We start from the raw sequence: 18,705 nt of genomic DNA on the forward strand, positions 1-18,705 counted from the left end.
AAAATTATATAAATACAATTTACTATTTTTTTGCCATCAGACGGTCATGCATTTAATGAGGATAACACTCACTCATTTCCTATACCGCTTTACTGGGTAACAGGAAACCTGGAGTCTATCAATGAGCATAAGGGAGGTTAGACCCTGGACAGAGAGCTGATCCATCACAGGGCACAAGCTCTCACACACTACTGCTTGTCTTTGGAGTGTGGGAGGAAACTGGCATACCTGGAGAACATGCAACTCCACACACACACACACACACACACAGAACTTGAACCCCCTACCCCGAGAGGAGCAAGGCTACCATGCTATATTTATACCACCGTTAAGTATACCATCCGCCATTCAGTTTTGTTTTTTACATAATAGACCCGGAATCTACTGTTGTTAACTGTCTCCTTACTATTTCTTTTTATTAGCACCTGACAGCTACAGTATGAACTTAATCGATGTCTTCAAACAGTCCTCATATGACAACATTAAGGTCTCAAGAGGTTAACAAGAAAAATTTACTTTACTTAGGACAATTGATCATAAGTCGATGCTGCATCGATTGTCGTGAGCAAAAGACAAACGTCCTTGTTTTTCCCACTTTAAAGCTGAAAGCAGTGATTTCTAAAGTGACTTAAAATGACTTGGCACCAACTTGCCTCTTCCAGGCTACTGTATATCGAACACTGCATTAGTATGATTAGTATATCTGTGAGAGTGAAATAAATCATGGGGTAGAGGGGATGGGGGGGGGGGAGTACAAGCAGGACAGTACCATTTGATAATATTAATAATAATTCTATATCATCTTCATATTCATCATATAGTTTTTAAACATTCTTTTTAGCCTTTAGAAACTAGAGGAAAACTCCACACAGACTATTTTTTGCTTGATTTTATTTATTACATTTTTTTTCTGAAATAATACAAAATTGCTATTGCTTGGTAGGTAAATCCAAGGGAGCTGTCTACTGATGGATTATATTTATAAAGAGTGCTTAAACCCTACATATTATTTGTATCCTCATCTTCCTTCTCTTCTTTTTTTTTCTTTTGGTTATGTAGAACAAACCTTAGCTTGAAACTGTCTGAGACTTGAGACATGCAAGTTGCTCAGCTGGTCGTGCCGCCTCCTGCTACTCAGACAGGAGAGATGACACTGATTGGCCTAATGGTGGCACTGTAACAAAGCATTTTAGTTGTGGCTCAGATCTCAAAAGGCTCATATGAGAATTAGTTTTGGTACTGAATGTTCCTTGGGTTCTCTCTCACTTGAGTATGTAGATTTTAAGCAGAAATAAACAATATGGAAAACCCAAAGGAGGAACTTTTAAAAGCTTGTCGTAGGATGTTTATGCCCGGTGCCCATCAGAGTGTGAACATGTGGAGACATTGTGTAAACAATATGGACGCCAGTTGATTCTAACCAGTTGAAGTTTCTAACTGCTTAAATGGTTTTTCACAATATTTGTAAGACACATGCGGATACATAGACATTTTTCAAATAAAGTAACCAGTAGTAATTTTTTTTTTAGATTTTAATGACTATTTTTTTTCTTTTTTTCTCTTATTTATTTACCTTTTTTCCTCTCTAAAACACTGAGCCGCAGGTTAATGTATTGAAGGTCTGCTATAAAGTTCGTCAAGATGATGATGATGATGATAATAATAAGAACCATAATAATAAATAACGTTATAAGGTTTCCTCCAACAGTCCCAAGACGTGGCGCTTAGCCTGATTGTCGTTTCCGAATTTCTCTTAGTGTTTGAGTGAGTGTGTGAATGCTTATGTGTGCCTTGCGATGGGATGTCACCCTGAGTGCCCTAGAATAAGCTTCAGGTCTCCTTCGACCCTGTACAGTACAATATGAGCAGTATATTAATAGCATTACTAGTAGTAGTATTTCTCCAGAAGCATGGTCTATATGATGGGTTTTATTAGCTCATACAGTATGGTTTTCACATGCTTGTGTTTATGTGTGAGTAATGTGCTTTGTTAAAGGACATTCCGGTCCAGCTGTCTGATGACATGTGCAGCACAGAACTCATAAAACTCCTGAGTCATACTGAGTAGTGACTAACACTTCTTTAAAGAACTCTGTGTCACCCAGATGGCTGAAATATTACATGCATCATTCATAGCTATCTATGACACGGTACACCCTGGACAGGGTAACAATCCAAACTCCACACAATAGGATAGAAAAGGTGGGACTTGAACCCTCGACCCTGGAGGTGCGAGGCTACGGTGCTACCCACTATACAACTATTAAATCTACTCTACAATATGTGCTATTCAGTTTTGGTTTTTACGTCATGGACTTGGAGTCTAGTGTTGTTCTTACAGTCTCCTTACTCCTTCTTTTTATTAGCACCTGACAGCTATGAACTTAATCGATGTCTTCAAACATATAAGGTCTCAAGAGGTTAACATGGAAAATATACTTTCCTCATGACAATTTGCTGCATTGATTGACCCAAACAAAAGACAAACGTCCTTTTTTTCCACTTTGAAGCTGAAAGCGGTGATTTCTAAAATGACTTATTTCTGAGCTCTCTTCGGGGATACTGTATATTGAACACCACATTAGTATAATTAGTAAACTGCATCTGTAAGAGTGAAATAAATCATGGAGTACAGGGGACGGGGGGAGGGGGGTGACGGATGAGGACAGTACATGCAGCCCTTCAATAATAATAATAATAATAATAATAATAATACCAATTCATTATCATCATTTAGTTTTTTAAACATTGTTTTTAACCTTTAGAAACTAGAGGAAAACCTAACATGGTAACATTTTATATAAAACATATATTCAAATGCATTAGTTGAGGAAAAGCAACCCACTAAGGTTTCCTCCCTACCCAAATTAAGAGTTGACTTTGTAATAAGAGACGTCGTTAAGGACTCCTATAAGAAATCTATCTGCTATTTTTAGAGTCTGGAGTTTGAGTTTGAAGTACAAACTCCCCGACGTGTTGCTGTATCCCTGAGCTAGCATGAGATGAAGGTGAGTTTCCTCTCCTCAAAGTCATTTCCAAGTGTGTGTCCAGGCTGAATGCGAGCAGACTGTGAAAAGTGGAGGCGCAGGAGCGCCAAGTCATTGTCGTGATTTTTTTCCTCATCGTTTTCGTGACTAATGATATTTCCCGTAGCTCGCTTCTGGACAGCCCTGCCATGGTTGGACTCAGAGTGCAGCTCATCATCCAGCTGCAGTCTCGACGTGTCCCTGCAGCACAGCGGGGAACACTCGGTGTGAATGAATTGCAGAAATCAGAGGCTCATTGTTAATGGTTTATAAACTTCTGTATACTAAAAATGTATGCAATGACACTGCAAAATGAAATGTGTCTCTTACAAGGAGCATACATTTTCATATTTAGTTTAAAGTGGAGAGTGTATTACTTACAGCATCTGGTTGCTATGTTAAATCTTTGGCAGCAGGTGGTGTTTAGAGTGCAATCCGGAGCTGAAGTTAGAGCTTGCGCCATGGCTACTAGGGGTTTCCCATGGGTTCTCTTCAATCTCAAAAGGATTTTCTTCAATCTATCAAAAACAAGTTGTTCCTCAGGGAGTGTGAGGGCGGGGCATGTGTGGTGTCTGTTAAATGGCTGACATCCCATTCTCCCAGACACCCAGTTTTACAAGCATAGACTCAACAACCCTGACCAGGATAGAGCCCTTACTGAAAATCAGTGACTAAAAACAGAAACATAGTGGTATAGTCATCATAAAAGACTGAACAATGAAAACCCTTTAAGTGTAAAAAAAAAAATCCTCATTAGATAACAAAAATTTTTTATACATTATTTTCAGGCATTATAGCATTACTAATGGTGCGTTATGATTTCCACATTCTAATACATGTATCCTTAAGAGATACTACCTCGACACACATCCATCTGACAGACACACATCCACTCACTCATCGTCAATATCACTTTATCCTGCAGAGAGGGTCACGGGAGACTATCCCAGAAGACTTAGGGTATAAGGTGAGGTAAACCCTGGATAGGGTGCCAGTCCAGCACAGGGCACACACACACATGTTCATTGACACACTAAAGGCAATTTGGCAATGCCAATTAGCCTAATCTAAATAGTGCTTTGAACTGTGGGGGGACACCCACCAAGCACAGGGGGAAAATAAAAGCTACATGCACACAGACTTGTGACAGGAATTTAACTCAGACCCCGGAGGTGCAAGGTGACAATACTATCCACTAGGCCACTGGGAATCAAACCACGGATAGTGGTGCAAGGTGACAGTGCTAAACACTAAGCCACCAGGAATCGACCCAGACCCTGGACATGCAAGGCGACAATGCTAACCGCTAATCCACTGGGAATCAAACCCAGAATCAAACCCTGGAGGTGCAAGGTGACAGTGCTAAACACTAAGCCACTAGGGATTGAATCCAGACACTGGAGGTGCAAGGTTACAGTGCTAAACACTAAGCTACCGGGAATTAAACCCAGACCCCAGAGGTGCAAGGTGACAGTGCTAAACACTAAGCCACCGGGAATTAAACCCAGACCCCAGAGGTGCAAGGTGGCAGTGCTAACCACTAAGCAACTGGGGATTGAATCCCGACACTGGAGGTGCAAGGTGACAGTGCTAAACACTAAGCCTCCAGAAATTGAACCCAGACCCCAGAGGTGCAAGTGCTAAACATTAACCCACCGGGAATCAAACCCAGACCCCCGAGGGGCAAGGTGACAGTGCTAACCACTAAACCACTGGGGATTGAGTTCCGACACTGGAGGTGCAAGGCGACAGTGCTAAACACTAAGCCATCGGGAATCAGACCCCAGAGGTGCAAGGTGACAGTGCTAAACACTAAGCCACTGGGGATTGAATCCCGACACTGGTGGTGCAAGGTGACAGTGCTAAACACTAAGCCACTGGGAATTAAACCCAGACCCCAGAGGTGCAAGGTGACAGTGCTAACCACTAAGCAACTGGGGATTGAATCCCGACACTGGAGGTGTAAGGTGACAGTGCTAAACACTAAGCCACTGGGGATTGAATCCCGACACTGGAGGTGCAAGGTGACAGTGCTAAACACTAAGCCCCCGGAAATTGAACCCAGACCCCAGAGGTGCAAGGCGACAGTGCTAACCACTAAGCAACTGGGGATTGAATCCCGACACTGGAGGTGCAAGGTGACAGTGCTAAACACTAAGCCACCGGGAATTAAACCCAGACCCCAGAGGTGCAAGGTGACAGTGCTAACCACTAAGCAACTGGGGATTGAATCCCGACACTGGAGGTGTAAGGTGACAGTGCTAAACACTAAGCCCCCGGAAATTGAACCCAGACCCCAGAGGTGCAAGGCGACAGTGCTAAACACTAAGCCACGGTGCTGTCACAAGACTGTTTTTTTTAAATAATAAGAAAATGTTTAGAGATAAATCTTACAAATACTCTTAGTTTGCACTTGCACTATCAGTTCAGTTGATGAACATTTTCCCCCTGGTATTGTACTTATGATCTCACCAGAATCCAGCTGGAAATTTCTTGTGAGTCATTTGGACTGATTCCTGTTGGAGCTCTGAATCAAATTCATTCATTCATTCATTCAGTGAATTCAACCACTCCAAGACGCAGCTTCTTGTCTCCTGGAGTTTTTTTTTTTATTCTTTCATACATTAAATAAAGAACATTGTGAACATTTGAACTTCGTATTATTGACTGGGAGAGGACTCGTCTGTGAAGCTCCTTGCTTGGGATGAGCTCAGACTAAAAAAAAAAAAAAAAAAAAGGAAAAAAATCCACGCACACTGGGAGGGAAGGTGGGAAAGGAGCAGCAATATGGCGGAGATCGCCGTCTCTCTTCAGTGTTTCCGACATCCGCAGTCCTGCCGCGCGTTACAGGATAGCTGTTAATGTTTACCAAGTAAGTGCGCGCTTTACAATCCTTTCATCTCCATGATCCGTGTTTTATCTCATTCATCATGTCTGGATACAATGTCGCAGGGATTTAATTGCATACTAAGCGCGAAGATCTTGTGCATTTCTTCACAGCATCACTTGGAGTAAGGATTTTTGATGATTATTATTATTGATTTTTTTTTTATGTCGCATTTCCTTGGCGTCTCCATTACACATGCATGCGCCGGTGGCATTCCAGGAAAAGCTTACATTTCAGCTTAAATATAGATGCATAAAACGATATATAGCTGGTATTATAAATCGGGACTTTTTGTGTATTACATAAGCAGTTAGGTGCTTACAAAAGTGGGAAAATTCGGCCTTTGGATGGCGCTGATTCACACTTATTTTGGCACATACAGGATTGCACTTGGATGTTGCAAAGGCTGCACAATATGGTGACCTAAAATACCAAATGAGATAAGCCTCGTGTTAGATAGATAAATAGATAGATATGGAAACAGGATAGGAAGTAATACCTTGAGTGTTGATGGTTGATGCCCTGGAATGGAGCATCCTGTTTTTACAGATTTATTGAATAAACATCTGTGTTTTAATAAAGCATGAATGCTGACACTACACAAACAATAAACTCATGGCTTTTTTTCAAGCTGTAATTGTGTACAGGTCAGTATCGGGATACTGATGGGCACTCGGTGTATCGGTGCATCCCTGGCTGCAGTGTGTGTGTGTGTGTGTGTGCAGTGGCGGGGCGGACGGAGCGGGTGTGGTAGGCAGCAGCGTTTTCCCTTCTCAGCCTCCTTTACATCGTCGTCCACTTCTTCTCCTCCACTGCAGGATCGTTTGTTATTGCCCCCTTCTGTGCCTTACGTTACCCCAGACGCTGCTTTTTCCCCCCTCCAGCATTATTATTATTATTATTTGGACACGACTAAAACCCAGGCTCCGCTGAGACTAAAAAAAACGCCCTACTGCAGCATTCTGGTTTAGATTTTTTTTCTCCCTGAAGACAATCAGTGGTACAATCCTTTGGATACGCATTTTAAATCCCTTGACCATGTAAAGGAGGATGCGGGTCCGAGATGAGCTGTGCGACCCCGCTAATGGTGCTTAACTAAGCTGATCAACAGATATGCAGGCATTTCTCTGAAAGCAAGGTAAGAAGAGTGTCGAGATGTGATTGCGCATCGAGTGTTGTGTTAGGATGAACCCGGTGCCTTAGTGGGGATGGACAGAAATAGTTGTTGTTTCGCTCATTTATAAATACAGAGCTGTGTGTGTGTGTGTGAGAGAGAGAGAGATTAGACGCATGGGAATGCATGAGTAATGCCATTTTATACAGCAGCATCTCTGTTTGATTGCACTCCTCATTGCGCTGGTTGGGTAAAGCCTCGTTATGGCTGTTACTCTGTACATTAACGCTGTTCTGTCGAAACGGAAAGGAATTAAATACATTGTAGCGGTGTATCTACCGGCCGAATGCGCGCGCTGATCTGCACACAGATGACGACATATTTATCAACCTGACGTCAAATCATGCATTAGTGCTTAAATCAGAGAAGTAGACTGGAGCATTCAGGGAAGCCAGTGGATGAAATAATCCCCGAGCAGCGTCACGATGTCTGGTCCGGTGAGTGGTGCTGAACGGAGAGCTCCCTTCAGCCAGTCGCCGCGCTCTGTGTCTCTGTAACGAATCCACATCTCTCACTGGCCTGATACATGGCGTATCTTTTATTGCACATGCACGTGCAATCACCACCATTATATTTCTACATACTTCTGTATCAATCGACTTAAAGCTAAAACACACCGCTGAGCCATGTGATGTGACGTGATTAAAGAATGGCCTGCAATTTCGGTTTTAACCAACATGGCAAGCATTGTGTTGAATCAGTGAGAAGAATACAACTTCATGCAACCCAGATTCATTTATTTACCCTCTGAGATTAGTCAGGAAGCTCACAGAACTCAATAAACAATTTAGTGCTTGGCTGAAGGCCTTATTTGCGTGTTGCAAGCCTAGGTTTTAATGAATAAACAGTCATTCGTTGTGTTATCTGTTCTGCTGGTTGAAGATGCTGACCTTAGTCAAAAAATCTGATACCTACGTGCTAGCCCTACTGTTGTGGCAGGAGATTTTACAGCCATAAAGAATGAAATATCTATCTATCTATGTATCTATCTATCTATATATATATATATATATATATATATATATATATATATATATATATATATATATATAGGAATGGAATATAATAATAAATAATTTTTGGAAGAAAATATAGATTTAACACATTTACTTCATGGTGTGAATTTTTTTTATTAAATATGAAAACAAGATGATTGATTCTGAAAGAAGAAGAACAAAATAATATATAACATACTATTTTTCTTTTCCTGAAAAGTGTGTTAATGTTTGCCTATATTTGTCTATGAATCTTCTTTTCATGTTTAATAAAAAGCAAAATGTTCATACCATACAGTATATATATTGTGTAAATTTATATTTTTCCCCAAAATTAATTTTTTATTATATTCGATTCCTATATCATGTATTGCATCTTATGCATATATATATATATATATATATTTTTTTTTTTCTCCTTACAGGCCTATGACCATGCATCATCGTCCATTTTACTATAATATACATATGAGCAGTGATGTTATAGGGTAGCCTTTAATATGCACTTAGTAGGAGTATAAGCAGTTCAGGTAGTGTTTAGTTGAATACCTTACTTCTTTATCAAATTAGATTCACCATATTGGCATCTAATAGAGATCTAGAGATGATATTTGATCACTGGGTCTTTCCCCATTTTGAATATTGAATAAGCATCGTAAGTAGGAATATCGTATTGTTTAATCTTTCAGTTGAGAAGGCAGCAACTGCATTAGATTTGGTCAGCAAACAACCAGATTAATGTTGTTCGATGGCTTTTGACCAAATATTTACATACAGTGAAAACAATCACTGACATTTGATACCTACTGGAGATACACAGCTGACAGGACATCATGCTTTATAGTGCTGTATAATCATGCATGGATGCATACATACTGTACATACATACATGCATAAAACTTGATATAAAGTATTTCTACACTATATAGGTTAAAATCAACCACCTATACTATAGAACTGCTTACATTTAAGTACCATTATTAAAACTGTTCTTGGCACTGTCAGGTTGCTCAGTGACAGTATGGTCTGTCTCGTTGAGTCTGGTTTCTAGCCTGTAATTCCTGACTGAAGCTTTTTTTAATTTATGATTCAGCAATAAATGCATCACATAGAAGATAGGTTGATATAAAATAGCTATGTCATCCCTGCCTTCATTACCATTCCACTGGTCCAGTGACGTAAGCAAAGTTCTATTTCACATTTCAATAGATTATTGATGCTTAGTTTTAAGTCCTGCCTGTAAATTAATCATGCTTGGACTTTTTAATAATTTTTCCAAATCAGTTACACAAAGACAAACAGAGATAATAGTTAAAGTATCATAAAATAATGTACTATAATGCTCGACTCCACCTGCAGGCCTTCTTAACTGGGTTTGTTTTTCAATGCCCATGTAAAAAAGTATGAGTCAGACATGATCCAGTGCCTTGTCCTTTTTAAGTCTTTCTTAATTTATCTACAGTGCATTTTTTAGGCTGTTATTTTTAGTCTAGCAGGACCTGTAGGATAGAAAATGTGATGTCTGTCTATAAGGTTTGGTAATTTGATAAATTATTGAATTAATCATTTGAAAGACAAACATAGAGTCTTTGTCATCATTAATCATTTGAAAGACAAACATAGAGTCTTTGTCATCATAACTTTAAAATGGTGCGTACTCTACATTCATTGTCTAGCCTTTGTGTTCTACTTAAAGCCATGATTTGCATTTTTATTGAAATTGAAGTTATCTTCTTTGGATTGCTAACCATTATCTCTGTCCTCTGTTTCAGAGCTCACTGCCCTGGATGGTCCTTAACTAAAGAAGCAGTCGCTGCAGGATGAAAACATGGCTGCACCCCTTCTTGCACCGCCAGGACCTGACAGCTTCAGATTGTTTACCCCGGAGTCTCTGGCTAACATCGAGAAGCGCATTGCTGAGGAAAAAGCCAAGCCTCCACCCAAGCCAGACAGCAGTTATCGTGATGATGATGACGAGAACAAGCCCAAACCCAACAGTGACCTGGAAGCGACCAAAAACCTGCCCTTCATCTATGGCGACATCCCTCCTGGAATGGTGGCGACACCACTGGAGGACCTTGATCCTTTCTATTTGAATAAAAAAGTGAGTGAACTCCCTTTTTTCCCCACTTTTATTCTGTAGGTTTTTACTCAGCAGTGCAGACTGGATAACTTCAACTTCTGTTCACTTTAATTGTATAATGGTAAACCTGAGGAGTCAAACATCTTTGACTTAGAAAAGGAACCATATGCAGCTCAAAAGCTGTAAAATGTGTCACAAAGCATTTTAGTTCTTTTAAGGCATGACATGGGTTACTTAAAATGCCGCTTTTTTGGTTTTACTATTAATTGTTTACAATAATTAAAAGTGGACCATAATTGTAAACATATGCCACACACTATTGTACTGTATAAAACACTGCCCAGGCAAAAAAAGTCACCACTTCATAAGAGTCAAGTCATTGGCCTTTATCAAGCACCAAAAATAATTAAGATGATTTGAAATGAATGGAAAGGGGTTTAGATCTGTCCAACACATTATTTAAACCTGTAAAGACCTTGCTAAAACTTCAGATTCGTGGAAGGAATGTGGTTTAAAAAATCATGAATGGAGATCACATTAGTGCTTTGTAAAGATACATGATAAAAAGAATGACCGTAAAAGACATACATTTGCTAGCATAAAAATTGAAACAATGGAAAAAAATTAATGTGGTCTGATGACGCGTCAGAAAAAGAAGGGAAGCACATGAAGTGATGCACCCATCATGCATAGCGGCACCTGTACAAGCCTCTGGTCAGGTCCAGACATAGCAAGGTTATGGGGCAATAAAATGAAGTCAGCTGATGACCTAATGGTATTGAATGACAAGGGGATCACATCAATGGACTTTTTTGTTCCCTGAGGAACAGGCATATAGTTTTCAATTTGTGAAAGTGTGGTCCTGGGAGCATGAGAAATCATTTTCACACATGAATTCACCACCACACTGTGCACCGTAATCAAAGCTAAATGCGGTCAATTAAATCTTGGAGTAAGTAACTTTTTTATTTTTGGCTAGACAGTGTAAATATCTTTATAATCTAAATCTTTCCAATCTATTTAGAGAATAAAATCCATATCCCTTAACAGTTATGAATAAAATACAAATCTATGGTCTAAAATACATCTAAAGACTACATTCGAAATAACTATATATGCATATGTACCTACAGTATAGTGTAAAATCCATACTATCAATAGAGTACGATCTTTACAGTGTTAAATCCAATCCGTTAAAGCCATATCTTTATGGGGTACAATCTACTATATATCTCAATAAAACATAAGCCATATTTATTTAGAGGATAATCAACATCTCTATAGACTACAATCTTTAACTCTACAGTGTAAAATCCATCTATATAGAGGACATTCCTTATACATATAGAGTACAATCAATATCTTTATAGAGGACAATTTATATTTCTGTAAAGAACAATTTATATCTTTATAAAGTACATTATATATATTTCTATAGAGTATAATCCATTTAGAAATATCTATAAAGATAAGAAATTATGTCTCCATAGTACAATCCACATTACTATAGAGTACAAACTATATCTCTAAAGAGGACGACCTATATCTTTATTGAGTACAGTCTATATTAATATATAGGACAATGTATATTACTATATATTACAGTTTATCTCTATAGATCACAATCCATATGTTAATAGAAGACAATCTATATATTTATATGGGACAATCAATATCTCTATAGGGCACATTTTATATCTATAATACAGAACAATCTACAGTATATATTTATGTCGACAATCTATATTTATAGAGGACAATCCATATCACAGGGACATTGTCATGCTGGAAAAGGAGTTCCACCCCTTAGTTGTAATGTACAAAACATACTAAACTGTAATGTTACAGCTTGAAAAGACATTATATACATCTGTATGCTTTCAACCTTGTGGTAACAGTTTAAGGTTAAATCACATATTTGTCTGGTGGTCAGGTGTCCACAAACACTGAAATTCTGTTCATTTGCTGTTGGGGTTTTCCACAGAACTCCCCTTTGCCTACTATTTCAACATTAACAACTGAAACAGAACTTTATTTTGTTTATTAGGGTAGTATGTTGCAGGCTTTAGACTAATTTATATTTAAAACTGTTATAACTATTTCTGCTTGCTATATAATTGTGTGTTCACTCTGGAATATATTCAGTATATTTTAATACAATTACAGTATTATACAGTGAAGTACTCTTGGAACTCTTAGAATGTTCAAATTCTCGCTTAAAGTCACAGTTTGACATAATTTTTTTCTCTCTAGTCCGCCACAAATAAGTCATCTACCATTTTTTTGTATGGTGACATGAACATTTCCAGCCTGGTAACAGGACAGGACATTTGTAATATCTAGACATTTATAGAAAAATGAAACGCTTTAAAAATTTACAGCTAGAAACTTTCCAGCCATTTTTAAACCACTTAGCAGGAAAGCTGGTTATTTAGCATTCTCATTAATAGGCTAATTTTATTGAGCAACCCTCAAGCCAGAGAAATGTAAAAAATTCTGTTAAACAAAATTTATTACGCTGCACCAACACTAATCAGTGATGTTATTAACATATTGTTTATAATCTCATTTGATTTGCTCTTCATTTAATCAGAATTCTTTTGGTTCACTCAGTGATGTGATGCTAGTTCCTAGTGAACTATCAAACTGAAAGAGAAGCCCGAAACGTTCCGATTTTAATCATTTTTGATAATAAAAACTCAAAATAAAAACTTTTATTTTATGTTGTGATATTAGTATAGATTCAATCTTTAAATTAATTGAATAGGTAGTGTTGTATAATCAATCTCATTTCTGCTAGCACCTCCTATGTTGTGCTAGCATTAAGCTAATTATTATAGTATTGTTTTTTCTTTTGAAATCAGTATAAAGCCAGTTTAAATTGTTTGTTTAGTGTCTTTGTGCTCTCTGTCAGGGTTACTGTACATCAGTGTATTGATTTTATGCAACATCTAACTAAATTAGAAGTTTTTTTGGTCATTAATCATTTAGTTGAATTTAGCCTCGATGAAACAACTAGCAGCACAGTGGTGTAGTGGTTAGCACTGTTGTTTTGCACCTTCAGGTTCTGAGTTCAATTCTTGATGGTCTGTGTGCGTGGATTTTGCATGTTCTCCCCATAGTCTGTGGGTTTCCTCTGGGTACTCCGGTTTTCTCCTACAGTCCTAAAACACGTAGATTAAGTTGATTGGTGTTTTTTAAATCGCCCGTATAGAGATTGTGTGTATGTGTACATTATATGTGTGTGTGCCCTGCGATGATTTGGCATCCAGTCCAGGGTATACCCCCCCTCATGCCCTAAGTCTTCTGGCATAGACTCTATGCCACACGTGACCCTGTATACAGGATAAAACAGTGTAGACGATGAGTCAGTGAGTGAAACAACCAGAGATATATTTAAATGATCATGTTTCAGTGTTGCTCATTATTGTGAGGTGTTGTAGCTCTGGATTTTTATGTCTCTAATCAGAGTAGATAGTATATTCCTTCCTATTGTGTGGCCCTGTCCTGTCTTCCTGTGCTTAAGAGAGCTTTGGCTTGGTGCTAAGTGCGCCCAGGGAAGCTTCAGTATATCAGGCATGTCGACCTGTCCTGAATAATGCATAGAGCTGTGTGTTAATGTTATGTGTGTACCTCTATCCTTCCCTCACTCTCCTTCATTCTCCATCAGTGTCTCTCGCCCACACTCTCCCTCTTTCTCTCTCACTCTCTTTATCCCACTCTCATGGTGTGCATGCTTCCTGTTATGCAACTGCTCTGCCTACTCCACAATGAGGGGATTGCCATCTCCCGGTGAAACCCATTGCTGAAACACGTTCGAGAAAAACAGACTCTCTTGTAAGGGTTTTGAGCGAGTTGCCCGGAATGCTGTATGCGATGATTTGCAGCTGAATGAAAACCGATGAACCGATTATGGCCTTTTTATATTCAGTCCAGGGGTTGAACATCGAAGCATAGTGTAGCGATATGATCTGGACCTGATCCTCATTTATCACCTGATATGTTTCTATTGTCGTGGCACTAGTAGGCTTGCATTGTATTCTGTTTGCCACACTGCAGGCACAGTGTGCCCTGGTGAAACACGACTCCGTGATCTTTTCAGCGTGTTCTTTTCACAGGGAGTGCAATGCAAGAGTTGTGGCCAGCAGCTTTTACAGTCTCTTTAGAGACAAATCAGACCCATTACACCGTCAGCAACTATTAGGCCTGGAGCTTGGCTGGTTGCAGGAGCAGCTGATCTAACCACAGCCCGAGACCATGCTGCTGAGGCACTGAGCGTTCAAGAAGACATGGGTCGCCAGTTGGGTGGGGGTTATGGTGCCGAGGTAGAAGCATGGACAGAGGGAGGGAAGGGATGACACGGAGCATATTTTACCTCGGGGTTTAGCTCGCCTCCAATGATGCAGCACTTTAAAACTGCACAGGGCTTGGCTGCATGAATTGTTAAGCCATGATGTTAGAAGCTGAGGAAAATAGATGGAGAATTCCAGTGGTCTTCTTCTGACCAAGCAGTAATTTCATCCTACCATAAATCCCAGAATGAATTTATCAAGAATTTCATCCTTTTTGGATGTTTCAAGTCTTATTTCAAACTCTTATTTCATTTTTTTTTTCAGATTTATTTTATTTCCCCTTTATTTTTGTTTCTACACCCATTGTTTTTCTCAATTTTTTGGCAATTTTATTTTGTCTATTCTAAAAAAAATCTCTCTGTGAAAGTGCCGGAGAGTGTTTCACTGATGCAACCCTCCCCCTGTTCTTGCAATGCTCTCCACAGATGAACCCAGTTCCACCCAGTGCTGATGACGCATTCAGGTCCTTCACTTTCAGAATAAAACCTAAATGTTCATCAGCTTGTCCCTCTGGGAGGTTCTATATAGAGCCCTCAATATTGTTTCTCTATTAGACAGGCTTTCAAATAGAACCCATTTAGGAAGCAAAGTGTGCGAGCCACACCCAACCAACGAATGTAGAGTTTTCATGTAGGATTTTTGTCCTGTTTTTGAATTTGTTGTCTCATGAACAACCTGTTTTTGTTTTTGTTTTTTTTTGCCTGTGTTTGACTCATTCCAAAGACTTATAATATAGCTCAATATTTCATTTCACAATTATTTAATCAAGTTATTAATTACAAAAAATCTAGTTGATGTTAAATCAGTCAAATATATTACTGCACATAGAGTTTAGATTTTAAAAATTTAGATTTACATTTTTTAAAAATGAATAATTAAAGTGATACATCTTAATTTTTTTAAATTACGCTATAGTATTCTAAAAAATTTGGATTGCTGACAAGGTGATCGTTTTTCAGTAGTGTTCGCTGCAAGGCGAATAATGGGTTATTTAATAATACATATTGTTTCTATAGTAACTATTAATTCACAATTATGTGTTTTATATATATATATATATATATATATATATATGTATATATATATATATATATATATATATATATATATATGTATATATATATGTGTGTGTGTGTGTATAAGTAATATAAAATATGACAGGACTTGTTTCCACAACAGTGAAAGTAAGATTAGAAATTGTAGGAAATCCTGATTACCATTTTTGAATAATATTTAATTACCATATATAAAATTTTCTGGTATAAATTAAATATCTAAAAACAGTTCAGGATGGGCTGTTATAGGAAAATAATCACTGTCGATTGTGTTATATTCCATCTATAGAGGTTTAAACACTAAGTAGTGATTCTTTAATATTTTTTAATTATGTTGCCTATGACTCTAAAATTAAGTAATGTTTCTATCCTGCAGCCAACTGGTGCATCTGAGAGCCATTTTCATGATAAAAAATTTTTAAGATAATGGTATTAATGTGTCAATTACATTTATTTTAAGAATATTAGAAATAAAAGTTACATTCTTAGATTCAACTCTGTTGCCCCCTGAAATATGTTTTGCTGCAGATTTTGGGATGCATTTCAAATCTGTTTGTAGTACATAAGGAGGAGGCGTTTGCTCCATATGTAGGTGGTGCCGTATATTACACAAGGCGTCTTGTCTATTGATGTATGAAGTAGGTGCTGCATTCCGGCTTAATGACTTAAGTGCATGAGCTGTTTTCATTCTCTCTCTCTCCTATTCTCTCTCTCCTCCTCTCTCTTTCTTTCCTCTCCTCCCCATCACTCTCTCTGCTGCTGTATCACTCACCAGCCTAGTACATCTTCCAGCGTTGTTTATCTGCTCCGCTACGTTTCTGTAATTTGATTTGATTCATTTTGTCACTCTGACTCTGCTCTCTTTCTGCCAGTAAGACTCTTATTTTCCCCAGCACTCGTCCTTTTCTCACTCAGCCGCTCTGTTTATGGAGATTTAATCGTTAGATTTACGATAACAGTAAAATAACAGATTTAATATTTTGATCCATTTTGAGCTCTGACTATTCAGAGAAGTCAGTCGATGACCAAAAAACAAATCAGATCTACGCTAGCCCGTAAAACATAATAATAAAATTTGGCCTTTAAATTTACATCTTTCCGTAGGACAGTTTAAATTTCACAACTTTTATTCGACCATTTTAGCAATATTTCTTTCTGAAAGACATGTAAGGAGCTCATTGTGCTGAAAAAACAAGAAATGTTTGACTATTTTGGCTAAATGTTGTTAAAATATTTTACAATTATTTACTTTTTTTTTTCATTTAAGAGAATAAATCCATTTCATAGATAATACATTTGTCCTTTTGACCTTTATAGCAATAAAACAAATGCTTATATATTTGCACTTTTTATCGATTATCACTTTTTCCCTATAATGGCATCTCTCTCTCTCTCTCTCTCTCTCTCCCGCTCTCTCTCTCATGGGCTTTTGATTTCGATCAGTCTGTATTTCAGCAGGGTTTGACTTGGCTGACCTGCTGGTTCATGTAGAAAATCATCCTTACTGCACCTCTCCCTTCATTAATGTTCTTGTTGTTGTTTCTCTATTGTTATTTTTCCCTCCCTTTTCTTCTTTCTTCTCTCTGTTATTGCACAATTCCTTAATTCTTCTCTTCTGCTCTTTTTCTGCTGTGCTCCTTTCTAAATTATAAAAATTTCAGGAGCTGTGTAGACCCTTGTGCGTCATAAGCAAGAAATGAATATAAAATCTTGTGTGTGTTTGTGTGTGTGTGCCTGTATGTCTGAATATGTGTAAGTATGAATTTTGAACAAAAATTCCCTATGAAGCAAAACCAGAAAAAAGCAGGAATAGCCTGAGTTTGTCACGACAAGCAAGATAGTCCTGAAAGCCGAACACTTTTTTTTTAATCATTTTTTTTTATTTTAAAACTGAAACCAGTTAATTTCACTCATGTATGTGTGTGAGTCCTCCGGTGCCGTTATTGCCACTAACAGAGTAATAATTACTGAACTGAACGTCACTAATCCAATTCCAACTTCGGTGCCTGTGATTCGGATCTTAAGTGAATGCAATGTTTTGACACTGATTACTGCATGACTGAAATAAAAGAAGCAGACTTTTAGCTGCACCTTGAGTCACACTGACTGTACTGATGATGAATAGAACTGCATGATATTGACAAAATACTATGTAGCACTTACACATATTGTGACCGCCTTGCAATACATTAAAGTACATTGTTGAACTCTTCATCTGTCATGATTCATCCAAATGCACACACACACACACACACACACACACACACACACACACACACACACATATACTGTACTATAGACGCACTTACACACATAGATCTTATTTCCATATTGCAGCGTTTTTACTATATCAGTGTAAGTGTGAGCGATAGACAGTTTAACATAGGCTAGTTATTTTGTTGCTGAATAAAAATGATAATATTATGCACATGCATACTTTCACATAGAGTGGCTTTAAATGGATCCAGCTTAGGAAGATGTATTAGATGACTAACATCAGTTAGATGAATCCGTACTCAGCCTCGATCAATATCTGACATGTTATACTATAGTACATCTTAAGAAAGCGTCTGGTCAGTAAACAAGATCTTTTTTTTTTTTGGTACCTTTGAATGCTATGTTTAATATGATACGGTAGGAGTGTATTGGTGTTACAGTATCCTTGAACAAATTTTTTATAAGTGTGAACAGATGAGTACTAACATACTGTACATACAATACTGTGTGATCTTTTTTAGTAAACAAGCTTATGAACATTCATTCATTGATTCTGATTTGAGAATCAAAATCCACTGACATACACATGATTATAGACTACATTAAATCTGTAACCTCTGATGGGTTATTGGGGGAGTTTTTAAAGGTTCTATGTAATGCCTCACAAGTGAGTGTTTTCCTCTGAGCAGGGTTCCAAGCCGAGCCTTTTGGCCAGGCTAAGAAATAATTCAACAATCCTTAAGAAAAAAAAAAATCCCTAAAACTGCCATTTTAGTTATGATTTCTGTAAAATTCTACCAAGCCTTTATGTGTCGAACTTAACCTGATTGAATCATCTCTACCATTCGGTTGAGGTTCTGTATGTTGTGCTAAAAACAATTAACCATAAGCCTTAAGGTCTTAAGGTAGTGTACCT

At 38.0% G+C, this 18,705-nt stretch overlaps 1 protein-coding gene across 1 annotated transcript in view; it reads left to right on the top strand.

The window, feature by feature from the left end:
- Window positions 1-5,814: 5,814 nt before the first annotated feature.
- Window positions 5,815-18,705, top strand: part of scn8aa (sodium channel, voltage gated, type VIII, alpha subunit a) — a 58,687-nt gene continuing 45,796 nt past the window's right edge. The window contains exons 1-2 of the mRNA XM_053481953.1: window positions 5,815-5,898; window positions 9,855-10,186. Of these exons, the coding sequence (XP_053337928.1) occupies window positions 9,911-10,186 (276 nt within the window). The 5' untranslated portion in view covers window positions 5,815-5,898; window positions 9,855-9,910. The remainder of the gene's footprint in view (window positions 5,899-9,854; window positions 10,187-18,705) is intronic.

Source organism: Clarias gariepinus, chromosome 22 (assembly GCF_024256425.1).
Source record: "Clarias gariepinus isolate MV-2021 ecotype Netherlands chromosome 22, CGAR_prim_01v2, whole genome shotgun sequence".
NCBI classification, from domain to species: domain Eukaryota; kingdom Metazoa; phylum Chordata; class Actinopteri; order Siluriformes; family Clariidae; genus Clarias; species Clarias gariepinus.